Source organism: Orycteropus afer, unplaced genomic scaffold (genome assembly GCF_000298275.1).
Source record: "Orycteropus afer afer isolate SDZICR_OR568_19922 unplaced genomic scaffold, OryAfe1.0 scaffold00214, whole genome shotgun sequence".
In the NCBI taxonomy this organism is placed as follows: Eukaryota; Metazoa; Chordata; class Mammalia; order Tubulidentata; family Orycteropodidae; genus Orycteropus; species Orycteropus afer.
The window spans coordinates 573,575-592,167 of record NW_006921801.1 but is presented as its reverse complement, the minus strand read 5'-3'; the positions used below and the strand labels follow the sequence as shown (position 1 = coordinate 592,167).

Genomic DNA, 18,593 nt, shown 5'->3' with positions numbered 1-18,593 from the left:
AGAAAATAAGGTAAAGTGTGCCTGTTTCTGGACAGTGAAGGCCAAAGAGTGGAATTTCATTCAAAAGCATAGTAGCAATGAGTCTTAAGCCAAACCTTTTATATAAAGCTGCTTTTGTAAGAGGAGATCTCTATTGTTTTAAGTAAACACTTTTTGTAATTGTGTTAAGTCTTTGTATAATATGATTGTGAGTAAAATTAATACTCTGATAATGTAGTAAAAATTTTAAACTTTAATGTTGAATAAAATCAGGAATATCAAGTTCATATTTGGTAAAAACTAAGTGAATGATGTTTTAATCCTCTTCAAGAAGAGTTTTGTGTCAGAAGGTATAAATTAAACTATGGTCCATGTGACAAGCATTTAATAAGAAATGCTAAGGAGGCTCATAAACGACCCATAATTAATACCCTAGACTTTTTTTTTTGCAAAGAAACTGATAAAATGTTTATTGTACTTAATTGGCCCGTAATCTTATGTTGATCCAACATATCAGAAATCTAGCAACATGTATTGGATTGGATTACAATATTTTTTGCTAGTCCATCTTTCTTTTTTTTTTTAAATTGTGATTTGGGTGAAAGCTTACAAATACAAAGCAAATTCATTTCCCATACAGCAGTTCATACACATTTTGTTTCATGACATTAATTGCAATCCCATAATTTAGCAGCTCTCCTCCTACTTCCTCTCTGCAGTTACCTCTTCCGTGTGTCCTCCTTTCCTAGGCATTCCTGCCCTCTGAGCCATCTCCCTGTGCAAACACTGTCCTTTTGATCTACCATGATTGATTGTGTTAAGGAGCGTGTACCCACCTGCTTTAAATGTTCACCTTAACTGCCTGCCTGTTGTTTGGCTGGAAGCCACAGGAGTGAATACCCTTGAATTTTTAAAATATATTTAGGTGCCAGATACAGCAAATGAAAACAGAATTCTAAGTTAAATTTTAATTTTAGATAAACAGTGAAGAGGTTTTTAGTATAAGCATTTCCTTTGCAATATTTGGGACTTCCTTATACTAAAAAGTTATTATTTGTCTGAAATTAAAATTTAAGTGGGATTCCTGTATTTTATCTGGCAACCCCAAATACACTGGTATGAAATAAATTACTTTTAATATTATATTACTATTTTGATCAGGCTGGTTTATTGTGTAGGAAAGTACAGTAACAAAGACATATAAGCAATTTCTAAACATTGTGAAAAATTTACTAGATTTATAAATTTTCTCATAATACATTCCCTAATACTGAATATAATTTTTGGGAAATTTTATTTTGATATAATTTCAAATGTAAAGTTTTGAGAACATACAAAGAGCTCTTTTACCCAGATTCATCCTTTGTTCATATCTGCTGTATATATACACACACATACAGAATTTTTTCTTCAGTCACTTAAAAGTCAGTTATAGGCATTCTGCCCCTTGAAGCCTGAATACCTCAGTGTCAATACTGAGTAGTAATAATAAAAAAATTGATGTTCTTAATAAGAACATACACAAAAAGAAAACAAATCTGGAACTGTAACAGTAAATCTTAGAGAAGGGATCATTTCAAGTTTCAGTATCCTTTTGAGTTTTGTTGCCCTTTCTGTGCTTGATCTGTATGGTAATAGGGCATGCAGTTTTTGTTTTTTATGCATGAGGTTCATTACTGTTGCTTCACTAAAACTGAATTGTAACGTTGGGAGGTTTTTGTTGTGGAATGTCTTCAATGATAAAAATATTTGAAGAGGTTTAGAAATTTTTATTGCATAGTAATCGTAGAGAAGAAGAAACTGTATACCTCAAAACATGTACCCTCTTTTCTATACGTCTTAGCAGGTGTATCATGTTGAGATGTCACATTATTAATGGAGCAGGGTTTATTTATATTAAAGTTTAGAAAATGTTACTTTACACTGCTGTCTATATTTTTTTCTGTGTCCCTCCCCAGTGTCTGGTACAATGTCAAGCACTGAGCGAGTATCCAATAAATATTTGTTACTGAACATATGAGTATGTATCTAATATTTTAAATGAATACTCACAGCAAAATTTAACAATATGTGTCCCATTTTTCTCTTCCCCCTTATTTCCTTTGAATAGGGCAGGAAAAGAGAGACATTAACTCACTTAGTTCAGTCAGTCCTCTTGGAGACTCAAAGGATTATGAAGTAACCACCATATATAAAAGTTTAAGGACTTTGTCATATTCTGAAATATGGTAGTTGTAATTTGTAGTTTTGTCTGTATACTTCTCTCTCCTTATGTCTTTTTTTTAAATAGTCAAACTCTGTGAAAGAATATTCCTACCTTCATTTTGTCACTTCCCACTTGTTCCTTAACTAAAATCTGGCTTCTGGTCCTGTAGTTCTTCAGAATCCCTTCTTGTAAAGTCTAAAATCCTTATTTTAAACCCACAGCTAGATTCACAAGCCATTTCTTATTTGACTTTCTTCTGCACTTGACATTGTTCACAACTCTGTAAAAATTTTTGGTTTGATTTCTTACATTGCACCTATTCCTGTTCCCTTCCTTTCGAGCCTCCTTTCATTTATTCCTTAAATGTATTCCTTAGGCTTCTATCCTTGCTATTTTCTTAGGTAATTCCAATCTGATTATTTCTAACTCTGTCCTTAGCCCAGACCTCTCAATCCAACTACCTACTGCCTGTCTTCACTTGGCTGTTCCATAGACACCTATATGTAGCTCCTCTTTTATGAGACCTACTCTGGTGCTTATGTTTCTTACTTTAGTTAATTTCAGGACTGTTACCTTAATTTACTAGAGTCACTCCTCCCCTCTACCTACCCCCTATCTAATTAGTGTCTAAGCTCTACTAATTACATCTCCATATCTCTGATACATCACGGTCTTCCATTTTCATTGCTCTTACCTCCAGCACTATATTGACTTGTCTCCTTGTACCCAGCCTATCTCCTCTTTGTTGGTCCACAGTGCTACCAGAGTGGGATTTCTAGAAGCATTCTGAAATGTTACTCCTTGCTTAATACCCTTCAGTGACCTTAGGGACCTTCAGGAGAAAGCCATACTACTTCTTCGCTTGGTGTACAAAATCATCCCTCTCACCCTGACAATGTTCTGATGAAACAGACACAATTCTCCAGATGTGACACGTGTTCAAGCCTCCACACCTGGGTGCATACTGTTACCTTTGCATCAAGGATCCCAGTCCTCCTTCCCATCTGGAAAACTCATGTGTATCTTTGCAGGCCTGGCGTAAATATCTCCTCTGTGAAATCTCTCTTGCTCCATTCAAGATCATTTAACTTCCTCTTTTGTGCTGCCACTGTAATTAGAACCTACCTCTATTGTATTACTTATTGTACTGTATTGTTTTTTAAAAACTTCTTTACTAGAATGTGAGCTCCTTAAGGGCAGGAACAGGAACTTCATTCATTTTTGCATCCCCATAGCATAGTTTTTGGCATATGAACAGTTAATAAATGTTTGTTGAATAAATTGCTTTTAAAGTGACAACTTTATTATATTAAAGGTCACACCTTCACTCAAATATTATTTACAGCAAAAGTCCGTAGACTCCCAAGAAATTGTGAACTTTAGGGGGTCAATAAAGCTTTTGAAATTGTATTCAAAATACAGTGTGTTTTTTGGGGGGACCTGAAAAGAGTCTATTTATTTTGGGAAAAAAAAAGAGTAACCTTTTAAGGGAAAGGGTAGTATCCTTGAGGAATTCTTCTTGAGTAATCAAAGAATAGCTGCCTGGGATTATGGGCTACTTTTAGACTGATTTCTCAAAACTCTAAAGGGAATGGGAGAGGTGTTGTAAGTTATTCCATATAAGGACCTTAGTTTGATATTTGAATAACATGCATTAGCCAATGCTTTCCTGGTATTTTAAGGTACATACAGTTCCTAGTTACTTACCCTTCAATGTCATGTAAATTTGCCCTCATTTTGAAAGGCCTGAACCAATCCCTACCTGCAACAAATCTTTTATCACAGTCACCTTCATTTGTTGTACATGCAGCTTTTAAATCATTGAAAAGGTGTTGAGCCTTTTCTTGCACTAAGGTAAGGCTAAATAAGGGCTGTATGCCCCTGTTCCAACTCATCTAAAAATTCTTAAAAGTCACAGTTAGGAGTGGATCTCATTTGTAACCTTGGCACTGCTTGTATATGGCATTCCATATAAAATTGCTGAATATTACTAAATGATTTGATGTTCAGATGTGAGCAATAGTGAGATCACCAAAAGCAAACTACTGCTTGTAATTCCTGGAATTTTTTTCTTTTCTGTAGTAGTATCAGGGACCTTATCCTTACATGTGGAGAAACACAGTCCATTAAGAGAGATTAAGAAAACCATACCTCCAAATAAAAGCGCACACACACCTTTTATTTTTAACAGTAATGTTTTGTTATAATTTAGTGAAACAAATAAATACATTCATTGGTCCCAGCTATACTTCTGAAACCAGTTTGAAACTGATTATATAGCTGAGAAACACTGTTAAATAATAAAAAAGGTAGCTATGCATAAAAAAGCCACTTTAGCTATAAATTACAACTTCCGTAAAACTACCACCAGCTACAATGAGTGATAGAGTTTGAAAATTAATGGCCACCCAAATATAATGATGAAAACAAATACTGCTAATCACTGTAGAATCATACACTTAAGCAATGAAATTTGCTTTTGTAATTAATGAACCAAAAGGAAGGTTTGAAATTATTATGTGCTTCAGTGCAGGATGAATAGGGAATCAGTAGCCCTTTGATTTTATAAACAACTTCTTCCTTCAAGACCAAACTTAAAGTGCTCCTAGTGCTTTGGAATTTTTAAGCAAAAACTGGGCCAGAAGCTTATTTTTCTTTGTCTTTGGTGATGTATTTTGGGATATGAGTATAAAAAGACAAATGATAGAATTCAGGTACCCTAGTCAGTGATAAGAGTAAACTTAACAAATTTCAAATTTGGAAGTCAACTAATGCAGCTAAATGAACCAAGTCATGTTCTCTGAAATACATATATGCTTTTAAGGAATCTTTGTTTTCTGGTCAATTAAGAATATTATCTATGCAAGGCTTAGTAGAACAAACTTCCTTTACCACATTGAACTCTAAGGAGTAACAAAGACAACACAGATCTTTCCAGATAGCTCTAGATAATTAGATACCTAACATAATTAGCCAAAGAAATCTAATAAGCTGAAGTTACAATTTAAGCACATGTTACGTGTCATGTTAATACCAAGGTTAACTTCTGTACTATATATTTTCTAATAATTGTGTTATGATGAGAGAACTTGTTATAAATAAACCAAAATAAAATTATAACTGTAAACTGCTTCTGATTGAATTAAAAATAATTTTGTTGAATTAAAAATAATTTTGTGTTGTAATTGTGTTGTAATTTAGTGAAACAACAAATACATTTTAAAGATGTAAAATGCAAAGATATTGTAAAAAGAATAAACTTCTTTGGCTGTGTTTCAACCTCCCAAAAGACTGAAATTAAAAATTTAATTTTTTCCTTAGGGTTTCACCTACCATATATTTTTGTGAAGGTACTGCATCAGTTATTAAAAACTTGAAAGGTTTTAATTAAGAGTACAAATAAGACATCACTGTCTAATCAAAGCAGAGGACAGTTATATTCGTTTCAGTTCTGAATGGGATCAGCAGACTTTTGTGTAGTTGGTTGTCTTTTAGCATGCTGTGGTAACTTTCCAGTGTTGCCTGTTCTACTGGCATCTTGAGGTATTCAGCATCTACTACTTTCCAGACAGACACTGGTAGAAAGTGCATTTTTAAATTCTCTTTTATTTTAGCCTACCATATATTTTTTAGATTTGGGATAGGACATTCAAGTTAGATTTAATGTAATTCTAAAGGTACTCCAATATTGTTAACCACTGGTTTCATACTTACCTAGTTAGTACTTTTACATAAATTTACTCATTCTAGTGCTAGAATTAATTGTAAATCAATTTAATTTGGCTTTGTCCAAATAGAAAAAACTGAAAACTAAAAAGGAGGAATTATATGTCTTACAAAATATTGCACTTGAGTTCACCACAGTAATGTATCATGATTTAATTTACCTGAGGACAATCCTGAATCAATAGGTAAGATCAGCTGTAACTTGTTTTAGCTAAATAGAATGCTTTTTAATATGTATCCAAGTTTAACTTAGAATCCTTCATTTTAGGAATAATTCTTAATTGCATCTGTAAATGTGTTTAGTCCAAAGAAGTTTCTACCAAAATTTCTCTATCCAAAAATCACTACTGCTTTCCTGAAGAAGCATGCTTTATTACCTGTATCTTAATCTTAAAAAATAATCACTTGACCAATTGTACTCAAAGTAGCAACACAATTTTCAATGGTATATTTTCTTTTTGAAGAAATGACCGTGGCTTTCCAAACAACACTGGTTATCACTATAAAGAATCACTACTAGCATCTGTTTAAAATAATTGCTTAAATATTTTCAGTTGGCATTTTAAATTCATGCTTAAAAGAACTATCTCCAATGATTAAATATTTTGAGCAAATTTTTAAAAAGAATGATACATTTTTATGCCTTAATTCTGTACACAGTTCACACTATAAAACTTTTATTGGGTAAGAATTCCATAGAGAGGACACCACTGAATATACAGGCTTTGATTTATGTAGGAAAACTGTCTCCCAATTTGGTGTACAATATAATGTGGCAGTGCCACTGGAGTATGACTTTGGGGGACTGCAGCTTATTCTTTCAGAACGAAGATAAAAGTGCAAATAGGCAAATACATACTTAATGTTCCAAAGTCAGGATGTTTGGACACCATTTTAAGTACCTTAAGATCTAATCCCTCTTTTCTCCTTCAAATTTTTTTTGTTCTACTTCATTTTACTATGAAGAGGTCACTAGTAACAGCTGTGTCCTCCACTTAACACAGCCACATTTTCAGGCTTTGTTTTCAGTTGCAACAGATGAAGAAATGTTTATGGTGATGGAATCTAAACACGTTGAACACACACATTCATGAAAAACAATTCCAGAATTATGACTTAGTAATGCTGTCACTTTTGTGGTGCTGCATATAAACTATGATGATTGTTCATATCTACATTACTACAAGTAAACAGCAAAGGAGCAGTATCTGTCATAGGTCCATTGAGGTGGGGAGTGACTGTATAACTGTTGCTTCCACACCCCGTCATGGTGCCGTACCAACCCAAACCTTGCGAATTTGGTAAACTGCAACAAGAAAGGCAAAGAAAGGCACAGAACTATGATCAGTTTTTAAAGTTTTCAACGAATTTTATAATACAGAATAAAATACATTGAAATACGTTTTTTGCCATATAACACAATGACCTACAAAATTTAATGATGTTTATCTAATATCCTTGATTTCATCACATATCATATTACAAATGGAATAAATAGAAACCATCCAGAACTGACAGAACGTGATTGTTAGATCATCATCATCTACAATGTTTATTATGTGCCAGGTACTATTTCAGATGTGTGTGCGTGTATGTATATTTACATATATATATATATATATAGGAGCTCTGGTAGCACAGTGGCTAAGACACTTGCCTGCTAACCAGATGGCTGGTGCTTCAAACCCACCAGCCACTCCTCGGAAGGAAGGTTGGGCAATCCTACTTCCGTAGTGATACTGCCTCGGAAACCCAAGGAGGGGTCGCTATGAGTCGGGGCTGACTCGACGGCACATAACAACAACAACAACAACAAATATATATATATATATATATATATATATATATGTACAACAGGTACTATTTCAGACGTGTGTGCGTGTATGTATATTTACATATATATATATATGTAGGTAGGTATATGTGTGTATACACACACACACACACACTCCTTTAAGACTCATAGTAACACTTAACAGATGTTCTATTATCACCCCTATTTTGCAGATGTAAAACTGAGGCTCAAAATCCTGAGGCTAAGTGACTTGTTCAGATGAAGTCTGGATTATGGAAAATGTATCAAGCTGAAAGCATTAGACAGGTGTGAATTACAGCTTTCACATTGCCTTGATACATAGTGAACGGTATACCAGTTAAGACTTGTAATGGTCTGGGAACAAGGAGGGCATGGGAAGATTTCCTGTGGAACCTGAGCATCCCAAGAGTTTTATCGAGGGTTTCTCTGCAGATTTTAAATAATCCTAGAGATATGTATGTATGTGTATATATATATATATATATCTCCACTATAACAGTATTCCTTCCCTGCCCACCCCCCAGCTCTGAACTGATATGGGATACTGAAAGAAAATGGTACCATTTTACCCAAAGATATTTCTCAAATAAAGGTAATTAGTATATGGGGTTAGAGTCAGAATGTAGTTCTTTACAGGGCAGGTCCAACTATGGGTTTATCATTTGTTGCTTTAAACTCCAATTTTAAATGATCTTAGTGACACAGACCACCAAATAACCTTTTTTTTATATTTGGGTTAAACTTAGAATGTGATATTCAATCTATTTCATTAATAATTCAGGCTAAATGACGTTCATTACATCTACCTTCCTTCTCGTGAATTTCCCAGTCTTGGCAAGTCATCATCACTATCGTACCGTCTTGGATTGTCGAAAAAGTAAGCTCTGGAACTGTAGCTGTGACTATTTATCATGCCAGCAGGTGCCTGTGAACAAAGTATCAGATAGCATGTGAAGATTTATTTTTCAACTACGGAAGGGTCTACAATGATTTTTAGTCTTATACCTTGCCAAAAATATAAACTTTCCATTATCTTATAAAAGTAAGGAGAACTGGCATTAGGGAATACTATGATATCATACCAAATTCTGATTTAATCTCTGTGCCCGGAAAAACAGTACCACCGACCATGCTGGCACGTGTTCCCACAGAAAGAGCACCATTCCAAATACTATGTACTCTTCTCCACTTATATCTTCTATATGAGCCTGTAAATAGAGCATAGCAAAGCAATTTTAAAATGTGTTTTAGGTCTAAGCAATCATCCTCCACAATTTACTTGCTTTAAGAAGGGTAAGTTAAAATTTATCAAGTATAAGCACATAAAACTTAAAAATTCTCTAAATTTTGGGTTTCTTATGTATTGATATTTATCTTTCAGAGGAAAAGAAATATATATTTAGGTTATAGGTTATATGGATAAGGGAGAGTTAATTTCATCCTAAAAGTAAAATAAAAACAATTACATTTTTCAAGGCATCAGTTTGAGAATATATTTTTAATATATTGATTAACATGCAGTGGTCTCATCTGTAGGTCCCATAGTCTGAAAAGAGTAGTTCTAAAGAAACTGTTTATTCCAGCTGCTGCAGAGGCAACATGCTGTCATGTGCTCTGAGTTACTCCTGTAGAGAAATGAAGTCACTCAGCTCTGCTGTTCCTTAAAAATATACTTTTGGCAAAAAGATGGAAACCTAGGTGGCCATCAACTGAGGAATGGATAACCAAACTATGGTACATACACACAATGAAATACTATGCAACCCTAAAGAATAACGCAGAATCTGCAAAACACTGCATAATGTGGATGAACTTGGAGGACATTATGCTGAGTGAAATAAATCAATCACAGAAGGACAAATATTGTATTAGTCCATTATTGTAAAAAGTCAAGGAAAAGTTTATATATGGAAGGAAATTTTCTTTGTTGGGTATTAGGGATTGGAGGGGAGGGTAGGGAACACTGTTAGATATAAGTATTTATTTGGGTGAAGAGAAGAGCAATGTACCAAATGTGAGTGATCAACATGGTGGCCTTGAGGAAGAGGAAGACATAGAGAGGTACACGGGAAGTATAGACAACAAAGATGAACCCTTCTGCACATACAGAACTGCGTTGTCAGTGAAGGCAAACATGGGTATATGGGTGGATAGATGGGTGGACAGGCTGAAGTATTAGGTATGTCTATGCAGGGGGAAATGTACCCAAGACCATGTATAGAGTTGGCAGACAGTGGTTCTACAAGTGTATTTGTATGTTCTATAAGAATTCCCAGGTGTATAGTAGAACTGACAAGGGACAAGTTTGTAGTCACTTCTTGGCCACAGCCAGCTACCTAGAGGAAGCAAGAGTAGTTGAACCGGTGGACTCAGGACTATAGTCACAGGGAACATCAAGCTCAATCGCCATAACACACTACACAAAACACTGTTCCACCTCCTACTTTGGTGAGTAGCGACTCGGATTTTAAAGGCTTGCAAACAGCCATCTAGGTGCAATGATGGGTCTCTCCTCATCCAGAGCAAAGAATGAAGAAAACCAAAGATTCATGGAAACAATTAGTCCTAGCGACTGGTACACCATCTGATCTGCAGCCTATATGACTATGAGACCAGAAGTAGTAGATGGTGCCTTGCTACCACTGTCAACCACTTGGAGGGGGAATCTATGTAGGAGATCCTGGATAGAGAGGGAGAACAATGTGGAACAAAACTCAAAATCATTTGCGGGGAAAAAAAAAAGGGGACCAGGTTTGCTGGTCTGATAGAGCCTGGTGGAACCACTGAGACTATGGCCCCTAGCTGTCCTTTAGGTCTGAAACTGAACCCATACCTGTGGCTTCCAGCCAAAACAAAGACAGGTATATGAGTTGAACATTTACCTGAGCTAGATACGCTCCTTGGAGAGAACCACCATGGGAGAAAGAGGGGCTGTTTATGTACATGGAGACAGCTCAGGGGGCAGGAGTGCATGGAGGGATGGATACAGGGATAGGTAACTGTCGGGAAGTGGTAGGAGGGGATCTGTTGCATTGGGGTAAGTTGTAGTCGGTGTCATGAGACAAAGTGTATGTGAACTGTTAGATGGAAAATGAATTTTCTCTGTAAACTTTCACCCAAATCACAATAAAAAAAATATATATGCTTTTGGGTCCAACCTCTACATTGAATTTCTTGCTAGTCTACCCAGGGAAATGGGAAAGAGAATGAGGAAATCTGGCACATGAAGATTCCTTCTCCTTAGGAAGATAACTGCAATTCTGGTAAAGTGTACTTCAAGATGCCTTAGATTCGGCACAAAGTAAAACTAATATAGCTATGTCAAACTGAATAACACATAGTGCCTAAGGCACTAAACTGCTAACCAGAAGGCTGGCGGTTCAAACCCACCAGCCACTCCTCGGAAGGAAGGGTGGGCAATCTACTTCTGTAGTGATACCGCCTTGGAAACCCAAGGAGGGGTCGCTATGAGTCGGGTCCGACTTGATGGTACCATACAACAACAAATACCATACTGGGAATTACTGTAGCAAATACCTATACACCCAAGGAACTATGAATGATCTCTCATTAACAAGACTGATAGCACCAGATTTACATGAAAGTCATTATTTAAACTTCTAAAACTAAAATATACATTTAGGTTATAGGTAGTCCTTGGATAAAAGAGAGTTAATTTCATTCTAACAAATTAAAGATATGCCCACATTCACTGGTTAATGACAGGTAACCAATTTATCTACATCTATTTAAACACTATCCTTTAAAAATTAAAATAGGTTTATAACCCATATCCAGCTATTACTATTATTTATAAAATGAAAAAAAAGAAAATACTCCTTTAGAAGAAAGTTTCCTCTAAAGAATAATTTCAAGTGTGACATGTACATGAGAATTTTTAAACTTAGAGCTTTAAGTATGATTAATAATAGTAGACAGATTCCATAAAGGTGTTTGTAAGTTAAATACTTAATCTCCTGGTTAAGGCTAACTTCATTATCTCATTGTTAGACTGGCAATATGTGATAGATACTTACCTTATCTGAAAGATTATCCCAGCCATAATTAAATGGACTTTCTAATGTATCCTGAGATATAGTGATCACCACCAAATTATAACAAGCTCTTGAAGAGTAGAGAAGAATGACTACAGAGCCTACAACAACAGTCTGGCACAGAGACATACCCTAAAAGGAATAAAAAAAAAAATCCTCATCATATTGTGCATATTTATCATGGCAAGTTATTCACCCACACGCAGTATGGTCAACTCTTGCAATACACTCCTATAAAACACTGAGTGACACCTATTAAAATTAACTTTTGATTATCTGGCTTTAAAAGTCCTATTCTTAGAATTATTTGTGTTTAAACTATCCTGTTACTATGTATCAATTATTTGCCAATTTGCCCAGTAGCAGCTGGCAGAAGATTTTATTCTGCCAAGGTTACCTTACTTCCTTAAATAATACGTGAATGAACAAGTTAGCAAAAGATCTGAACTTTCCATTATTCAGAAAGGTAGTTTAGTCATAATAAGAAAAGGATGGAGAATAGAAGCATTAGCTCATTTGATACACTGAATTTCAAAACAAACTTAGATAGAAATATAGCTGCTATGCTATTTCTTTCATTTTATTAGAGAGTTAATGTTAGTTCCCTATTGATGCCATTACAGTGATGTCAGGATCTAGGTGCCCAAAAGCACTTTCTAATTCATATTTTGAATATTTTAATATAATGGCTTTTATCATTTCCCAAAACATGGGAAGTTCTTGTAATTTAGTGGTTCTCAACTGGAGTGTGTATATTAGGGTGGGGTGTGGAATCACTTCTTGCAGGGATTCTTAACATGGGGCTGTATTTCAATATAATTATTTTCCTTTGTAATCCTATGTATTTTATTTTATTCATTAAAAACATTATTCTGAGAAGTAGTAACACTGCCAAAGAGATCCATTAGGGGAAGAAAAAAATACCCAACAGAATGTGTCTTGGTTTTCTAGTGCTGCTAGAAATACTAGAATGCCAGAAATACTACAAGTGGGTGATTTGAAAGAAGAGAAATTTATTTCCTCACAGTTTAGAAGGCTAGAAGTCTGAATTTCAGGCACCAATTCTAGGGGAGGGTTCTCTCCCTTGCTCTAAGGAAAAATCCACGCGCTTCTCTAGCCCGGCATTTCTTTGTTCTTTGGCAATCTCCATGTGGCATCTCTCTTTCCCCCACTGGTGTTCAACTGTCTTAGTGCCTAATCTGCTCTTTTTATATCTAATAAGTGATTAGGTTTAAACCACACCCTAAACTGATATAGATTCATTAACAAAACAAACAAAATCCTATTCCCAAATGGGATTACAAACATATATAAGGGTTAGGATTCCAACATATATTTTGTGGGGCACAATATAATCCATAACAGGGTGGTTTGGAAGTTCCAGTTTGGTTGTCATAAAGAAAAGACCAAAATGTATGTCAGAAGAGATTCTGAATCCTGCTCTTGAATGTAGAGTAGCTAAAGCAAAGGAAAGAAATGGAGTTGAATAGATTTCAAAGGGTGGTTTGAGATGACAAAGTATTATAATGAAATGTGCAAAGATCTGGAGTTAGGAAACCAAAAAGGAAGAATATGCTTGGCATTTTACAAGCTGAAAGATCTGAAGAAAAAATTCAAGCCTCGAGTTGCAACAATGAAAGATTCTATGGGCAAAATATTGAAAAATGCAAGCAGCATCAAAAGAAGACAGAAGGAATAAACATAGTCACCATTCCAGAAAGAATTGGTTGACATTTAACCATTTTAGGAGGTAGTATATGATCAAGAACCTATATACAGTACTGAAGGAGAAGTCCAAGCTGCATTGACAATGAGAATTGGCAAAAACAAGGCTCCAGGAATTGACAGAATACCCACTGATATGTTTCAACACATGGATGCAATGCTGGAAGCCCTCACTCAGTTATGCCAATAAATTTGGAAGACCCACTGGAAGAGAGTCATATTGGGCCAATTACAACAAAAGGTGATCAAACAGAATGGAAATTATCAAACAAGGTCATTAATATCACACTAAAGTAAAAGTGTGCTGAAGATAATTCAAAAACACCTGCAGTAGTACATAAACAAGGAACTACCAGAAATTCAAGCCAGATTCAGAAGAGCATGTGAAATGAGGGATATCACTGCTGATGTCCCATGGGTCCTGGCTGAAAGCAGAGAATACTAGAAAGAAATATACCTGTGTTTTACTGACTATGGAAAGGCATTCAACTGTATAGATCATAAAGAATTATGGATAACATTGCAAAGAATGGGAATTAAAGAACACTTAACAGTGTTCATGAAGAACCTGTGCACAGATAGACCAGGAGGCAATTCAAACAGAACAAGGGATACTGAATAGTTTAAAATCATGAAAGGTGTGCATCAGGGCTCTATCATTTCACCATACTTATTCAATCTGTATGCTGAGCAAATAATCTGAGAAGCTGGAGTATATAAAGAAGAACACAGCATCAGGACTGAAACAAGGCTCATTAAAAACCTGCAAATGCAGAGGACATAACCTTACTTGTTGAAAGTGAAGAGGACGTGAAGCACTTACTCATGAAGATTAAAGATAGCAGTAAAGAAATCAGATGATGAATTGCATTAGGCAGATCTGCTGCAAAATATCTCTAAAATGTTGAAAAGCAAAGATCGTCACTTTGAAAACTAAGTTACACCTGACCCAAACCAAAAAACCCCAAACTCACTGTTGTCGAGTCAGATCTGACTCATAGCAACCCCTCCTTGGGTTTCTGAGGCGGTAATACTACTGAAGTAGATTGCCCAACCTTCCTTCCGAGGAGATGCTGGTGGGTTTGAACAGCCAGCCTTCTGGTTAGCAGTCAAATGCCTTAGGCACTACGCCACCAGAGCTCCCACACCTGACACAAGTCCTTGTATTTCCAATTGCCCCATATGCATGTGAAAGTTGACAATGAATAAGAAGACTCAAGAAGAATTAATGCCTTTGAATTATGGTGTTAGCAAAGAATATTTAATATACTACGGACTGCCAGAAGAACAAACACTTGTGTCGTGGAAGAAATATAGCCAGTGTGCTCTTTAGAAGCGAGGATGGTGAGACTTCGTCTGGGATACTTTGGGGCATGTTATCAGGAGGGACTAGTCCCTAGAGAAGGACATCATGCTTGGTAAAGTACAGAGTTAGTGAAAAGAAGACCCGCAATAAGATGGATTGACACCACGGCTCCAACAATAGGCTCAAACATAGCAACAATTGTGAGGACTGCACATGAAGAGTAGTGTTTTGTTCTGTTGTACATGGGGTTACTGTGAGTCAGAACCAACTTGATGGCGTCTAACAACAATAACAACATTTATAGAAAGCAGATATGCAGATAAAGAAAATCACCACCCTCTGAGTTGTGACAAATGTGTACATCTGTGTAACCCAAATCTCTATCCAAGCATAGAACATTATCATTAGCCCAGAAAATTCTCACTCCTCCTCAGTCAATCCAAATCTGCAAGACCTCAGAGACACATGTTCTCTTTGGTTTTTTACCACAACTTACTTCTGCCTATTCTAGAATGTCATAGAAATGGAATAAAAGAATATAAAGACCTTTACAGTTTCATTCACTCAGCATAATCTTTTTGGGATTCATTCATGCCGTTGGATAAATTAGCAGTTTTGTCTATTTATTGCTGTGGTACAAAATTAGTGATCAACTCTTCCAGGTTTGCTTAAGAGTTTCCTGGTCTTAGCACTGAACAGCCCCATATCCTGGGAAATTCCTTAATCCTTGGGCAAAGCAGGAGTATTAATTTTATAGTCTTGTAAAATAAAAGGTGATGCAGGCCACACTCCAGGGAAATTAATCTTATATTGGATCAGAGCTGTGACCAGAAGAAGGGTGGTGATTTAAGTAAGTGTTACAAAGCTCTTTAGCATACTGGTACGTCACTGGAGGCACTCTACCCTGCCAGTAAGCCTTGGCTAGAAGGAGCTCAGCTCTTTCGTTCCATAGGCTGGCAAGCCTAGCTCTGCCATCAAGTGCCCAGAGGCACTTCACTCCACCAGAAAGCCTCCTGTTTGAGGGAACTAAGCTTTCTTGCTCTGTGGGTCAGCTCCCATACTATTTTGCACCCATCTCCTGTTGTTTCTCTGCCACTGCTTCTCTCTGTCTGCACCATCTCCAATCTTATACCTCTCCTCACTTCCTTTTCTGAGCTATTACTAGAATTGCCTTTGACATCCACAATTTCACCAACAATCTCTGCAAAGCAATCTAGCCTTTTATTATTAGGCACCTTAACATGCTTTTAGCCTCTATGCATTATCCAATTCCAAAACCACTCCCACATTTTACATATCTGTTATAGTAGTATCCCACTCCTGGAACTGAATTCTGTTCTAGTTATCTAGTGCTGCTATAACAGAAATACCACAACTCAATGGCTTTACCTAACAGAAATTTATTTTCTCACAGTACAGGAGGCTAGACAACTGAATTCAGGGGGTCAGGTCTAGGAGAATGCTTTCTTTCTCTTTGCCTCTGGGGAAGGTCCTTGTCTTCTTTCAACATCTGTGGACCTGGTGTCCCTTGGAGATCTCCATGTGTCTTGGCATCAATCTTTCCCTGGGTCTAGGAGATTCTCAGTGCAGGGGCCCTGGGTTCAAAGGATAAGCTCCTCCACTCCCGGCCCTTCTTTCTTGGTGGTACTAAGGTCCCTCCCTCTCTGCTTGCTTCCTTCTCCGTTTGTCTTTTGAAAAATAAAAGTGGTGCAGGCTACACACCAGGGAAATTCCTCTTACATCATATCTGGGCGGTGACCTGAGTTAAGGGTGGTAATTTAAATAAGGGCGATGCATTTTATCCTAATCTTGTCTCATTACCATAGCAAATATAACCCAATACTCTTTAACATAATCTAATCCTGTCTCACTAACCATAGGCAGAGGTTAGGATTTAAAATACATTATAAAATAGAGGATAATCACACAATATTGGGAATCACGGCCTAGCCAAGTTAACACATATATTTGGAATTTGATCCATGACAATCACTCAAATTCCACTGTATATGAGAGTTTGTTCATCCATTTTTCTGTAGATGGACAGCTGGGCTGTTCATAGACTTTGGATATTATGATAAAGCTTCTATGAACATTCTTGAAAACTTCTGTGGACATATGCTTTCATTTCTCTTGGGTAAATACTTAAGAGTAAAAATTGTTTCATGATATGGTAGATTTAAGTTTAGCTTTATAGGAAACTCTCAGATCTTTTCTGCAAATTGTTGTGCAACTTATATTTCCAGTGAAGTATGAGAGTTCCAGTTGCTCCACATCATTGTCAACATTTGGAGTTGCCAACCTTTTAATCTTGACCATTCTGGTGGCTGTGTAACAGCATCCCATTTTAGTTTCAATTTGCATTTCCCTGATGAGTAATGATGTTGGGCACTTTTCAGGTGCTTACTGGCCATTGGTCCATCTTCTTTGTGAAGGATCTATTAAAACCTTTTGATCACCTTTAAATGGAGCTTTTATTATTGTACTGCAGGAAATCTTCACATTATCTTTATATATCCTCTAAACAAGTCCTTTTATCTATTTTCTTGAAATCTGAAAGCTTGAAGGCTTGCCTTTGCATTAGTCGTATCTTTTGATGAAATATTTAAAATTTTAATGAAGTCTAATTTATCAACTTATTCTTTTGTGGTTATTATTTTTTACAACCTAAGAAACCTTTGCTTATAGTCAAGCTATTAAGATATTCTCCCATTTTTTTCCCCCCCAGAAACTTCAGACTTCTTACATTTACATTTAGGTCTATGGTTCATTTTGAATTAATTTTTGTGTTTGATATGAGATGGAGTTGAAAGTTCATTTTATTCCATATGATAACTAGTTGTTACACCTCCATTAATTAAAAAAAAATTTCCCCCATTGGATTTCATTAGTGTCTTTGTAAAAAATGAAAAGACCATAGAAGTGTGGATTAATTTCTGGGCTCTCTATTCTGTTCCATTAATCTGTTTGTCTATTCTCATGCCAATAGCAAATTGCATTAATTATTGTAGCTTTATACTAAGTTTTATACTGAGCTTTATACAGTTTTGTATACTGAGTCATGAGATGAAAGTCCCCGTTTTTCAAGGTTACTTTCCGAACTAGGCAAAACTGTAGCTACTTGTTGTTATGTGCCGTCGAGTCGGCCCCGACTCATAGCGACCCCTCCTTGGGTTTCCGAGGCAGTATCACTACGGAAGTAGGATTGCCCAACCTTCCTTCCGAGGAGTGGCTGGTGGGTACTAGCCACATATAAACATTTAAATTTAAATCAAGACATCATTTTCTTCATTGTACTAGCTAACTTTCAAGTGCTCAATAGTCACACATGGCTAGAGGTACCACATTGAACAGAGCAGATACAGAGTATTTCCTTCATTGCAGAAAGTTCTGGAAAGTGCTGCTTTAAATGTTTCTTTGCACTTTTATATACTAGATTTAGAATCAGTTTCTCAATGTTTCAAAAAAGCATGGTGAAATTATGGTTGTTATTGCTTTGAATCTGCAGATCCACTTGGAAAGAAGTTATGTTGCTATGTTAATAATATTGCATCTTCCAATCCATGAACACAGTAAATTGTTTCACTGATTGAGGTCTTCATTAATTTCTCTCAGTAATATTTTATACTTTTCAGTGTAGAGGTATTGCTTTTTATTTGAAAAATTTATTTCTAAGTATCCTGCTTTAGGATGCTATTGTAAATGGAGTTTTTAAAACAATTTCATTTTCTAATTGATCACTCCTGTTATGTTAAAATACACGTAGTTTTTTTTTTTTTT

At 36.0% G+C, this 18,593-nt stretch overlaps 1 protein-coding gene across 1 annotated transcript in view; it reads right to left on the bottom strand.

Annotated features, from left to right (window-relative positions):
- Positions 1-7,039: 7,039 nt before the first annotated feature.
- Positions 7,040-18,593, bottom strand: part of GPR137C (G protein-coupled receptor 137C) — a 98,400-nt gene continuing 86,846 nt past the window's right edge. The window contains exons 4-7 of the mRNA XM_007948334.2: positions 11,765-11,914; positions 8,810-8,935; positions 8,534-8,652; positions 7,040-7,217 (exon numbers count right to left, since the gene is read on the bottom strand). Coding sequence (XP_007946525.1) covers positions 7,040-7,217; positions 8,534-8,652; positions 8,810-8,935; positions 11,765-11,914 — 573 coding nt within the window. The remainder of the gene's footprint in view (positions 7,218-8,533; positions 8,653-8,809; positions 8,936-11,764; positions 11,915-18,593) is intronic.